The sequence below is a fragment of the Cibotium barometz genome, chromosome 12 (assembly GCF_041138505.1).
Source record: "Cibotium barometz isolate CiBa-2024 chromosome 12, ASM4113850v1, whole genome shotgun sequence".
Taxonomy (NCBI): Eukaryota; Viridiplantae; Streptophyta; class Polypodiopsida; order Cyatheales; family Cibotiaceae; genus Cibotium; species Cibotium barometz.
Genome location: NC_141057.1, coordinates 8,845,293 through 8,848,380, shown reverse-complemented (window position 1 = coordinate 8,848,380; position 3,088 = coordinate 8,845,293). Strand labels below are relative to the sequence as shown.

Genomic DNA, 3,088 nt, shown 5'->3' with positions numbered 1-3,088 from the left:
ATTGAGAGCTTAATGGATAGTGTTGGGAGTGTGGTGATAGCCGGGAAAACCCCACGTGGAGGTCGAAGGAGGGCCCTCGGTGGGATCGAAGTGTGGCCGCGTGGTAGTGAGCAAGGGCGGGGGCGTCAACGAGCGGTGTCGTATGCATTGGGGCGAGGTGGGTGGACGTAAGCGATTCTGGGGTTGATGCCGCTTCACGTGTGCATGGGAATTTCTCAAACCCTTTAAATCCCTTAATCATCATGATCTCTCTCTCTCTCTCTGTCTGTCTGTCTGTCTCTCTCTCTCTCTCTCTCCCCCCACAATTCGATGGTGCTTCTCCTCAGTTTCTAATCACTTACGTTCATGCTCATTATGCAGTAAATACTCCTTCTGTGATTCATGTATTCCATAGATCATTCGGATCAATAAATGGACCGCATATCGTCAGCAACGCCGGATAGCAGAGATGGGAACTTGCACATATCTCTGAGCAGATCAAATCAAGAGCGTCGAGCCACAAAGAGCAGTACACATGAATTGCACGAAGCAACACAGGTGAAGAATACCGCCACCGCGCAGAGTACAACAGCCGATAGGACTGCGCCCAGTGTAAGCTGCAATATTAACAGCAACAGAAAGGGCGGCGCAGTGCCGGCGAAGAGGTTTGTGGGGGTGAGGCAAAGGCCATCAGGGAGGTGGGTAGCAGAGATTAAGGACTCAACGCAGAAGGTAAGGCTATGGCTTGGGACCTTTGATAGCGCCGAGGAGGCTGCAAGGGCTTATGATGAAGCTGCAAGGGCCCTCCGAGGCGCCAATACGAGGACTAACTTTGCTGCCCCAGCTGGTCGACCACTCAGCTCCCCTCACGCTGGAGTTGCCTCTCGAGCCTCCTACTGCGCCATGTTCCTCCACCAACGTGTAGCAGGAGCTGGCAAATTGGCGCAGCAGCCTCATCGCAGTATCAATCATGACCACCTCCAGCAGCTGCCTTCAACGCCACACTCGTTATCGCAATTGATTGAATCGCCATTACCATCCCACACTCACCCAGTACCGCCCTCCGGCATTAACATGAATAATAAGGTCACTAATATAGATAACTGCAATAGCCCCTCTCTTAATGGGCCTGATCACCACCACCTCAAAGAAGGCATCTATGGAGCCCTCCGAGACAAACTCAATAAAACACTCCAGAAGCCACATTTAAACTCTGATCTTCAATCCAATATTGCAGGCAACGCAAGGGTATACAGGTGTGGCAATAGTAGTGCTATGGTATCCAAGGTCCTTGCAGAAATCTATGGTAAGGCAGAACCCAGTTCGATTGGAGGTGTATTAGCTGCTAGAAGTTATAGGAGCTTCTGCCCCCCTGCACCAGCTGCTGCTTCCTCCACTGCAATTCATCCCAGCATAAAACCAAGCTCTGTAGTGCCTTCTTTTTCAATGGATCAGAGCTATGGTGGCTCACAAATGCAAGCAATGGAGATGGTGAACCAAGCTCAAACACTTGAATTTAGCTGTGGGGTTTCATCGGGCAATCCTTTACTAGACAATCCTCTACAAGACTCCATGTTCAACATACAAGGTCAGGGAAGGGAGATCAGTAGCTGTTCTGGTCTTCTATCTGGCTATATGGTGAATGGACTTCCTTCTACACCCAATTTAGTCCCACATAAGTCAAGCTTTAATTTAAGCCAGCAAGGGTACTCTCTCTTTAGTACAAAGGACTACTACCATGAATGCTCCAGCTGCTGTGCACCCTCTTCTCTAATAACAATGGCTAACTTGCCCCCACCATCCAAGAAATGTAAATTGGATAAGAATGCATCCATGATTACTGTGCCACCATCCTTCAATGCTTCTCTATACACACCAGAAGAGCACAGCTGCGCTTTCCTGCAATCAGACGATCATGCAATCAATTTGGATCAGATTAAGAGTTCAGACTCTTATATCAATCCATATATTCAGGAAGCTACAACCCCCCTTTCTCAAGCATCCATGGGTTCTTCTTCTGAGCTTCAAATTCAGCCAGGGATCTATTGCAGTAGCTTGAGTACTGTTGAGTCTCAGTACTCTGAAGAATCCCTTTTAGCTGCTGCAAGCTCACCTGATTCCTCAGACCATGACATGATGTCTAATTGGTGCGTCTGGGATCAAACTCAAGTCTGTCAAACAAGTGCATGATAGACTACAGCTTCTGTACAAAGGTTCTGTTTCGTCTCATTTTTTTGCATCAAATTAGCTCAATATTTTTTTGTTTTTTAAATTTCTCGTAAGGAGGTCTCTTGTTGAATAGGATTTATTTGATCGCATGCCTGTATATTTGAACTGCTGTTGAAATTGAGATGTGTTTGCATGCGCCGAACCATTCCAAGTATTTTTTGTATTGATTTTCGCACTGTTTGCAGACTCGCTAATTAGTGGTTTTCAAAAAAACCTCGTTTATTAGAAACAAAGATATATTATACACGTAACATGGTGTATATATATCATTGGAAATGTCAATAACCTTGAAATTTTCTGATACTAGTAGTTTAGTGAATAAACGAGACACTACTCTTAAGTGTGGTCTTATGCACATTCACAAGGACCTTGAAAAAAAAACATTTAGTAGATAATTCCCTAGAGATAAATGAACATATCTATAGTGAATACATTGTATCTCTATATAGAGAATGCTTAGAAGCTTACCTTCTACATAGTTCTATAAATCATGTTAATACATTGCATCTACTTACAATGCTAAACGATTAAGTAGTTCTATAAAACATTATAAAATATAAATCTCTTTATCTATCAAATATAAAGAGATAAAAGTTTTTACATTTTGAAAATTAAGAGAGTTTAAGAAGAGAGCTAAACGTTATCCACATACACAATGTTCAAATAAATAGTACTTCAAGTTTATCTAAATCTTATGGGATTATTTTGGCATCTTCTAAACTAATAGGAGTGGATTGTGCATTGAATTTGAATCTCTTATTGGAAATAAGCCAATCCACAATATCATGAACCATAATGTAACTCTCAGGCTTCTTCATATCCTTTGAGTAGTTTCTAAAACTACAATTCTCCTCCATTAGATTGATATATGTACTCTTGA

General features: G+C 43.1%; 1 protein-coding gene across 1 annotated transcript; it reads left to right on the top strand.

The window, feature by feature from the left end:
• The first annotated feature begins 280 nt into the window (after positions 1–280).
• On the top strand, positions 281–2,221 carry LOC147633024 (uncharacterized). The gene has a single exon (XM_086805780.1). The coding sequence runs from the start codon at positions 412–414 to the stop codon at positions 2,167–2,169; it is 1,758 nt and encodes a 585-aa protein (XP_086661906.1). The 5' UTR covers positions 281–411; the 3' UTR covers positions 2,170–2,221.
• The last annotated feature ends 867 nt before the right edge of the window (positions 2,222–3,088 follow it).

Excerpts from the sequence above, each read along its gene's own strand:
- LOC147633024 (XM_086805780.1), top strand. The coding sequence starts at position 412 with ATGGACCGCATATCGTCAGCAACGCCGGATAGCAGAGATGGGAACTTG.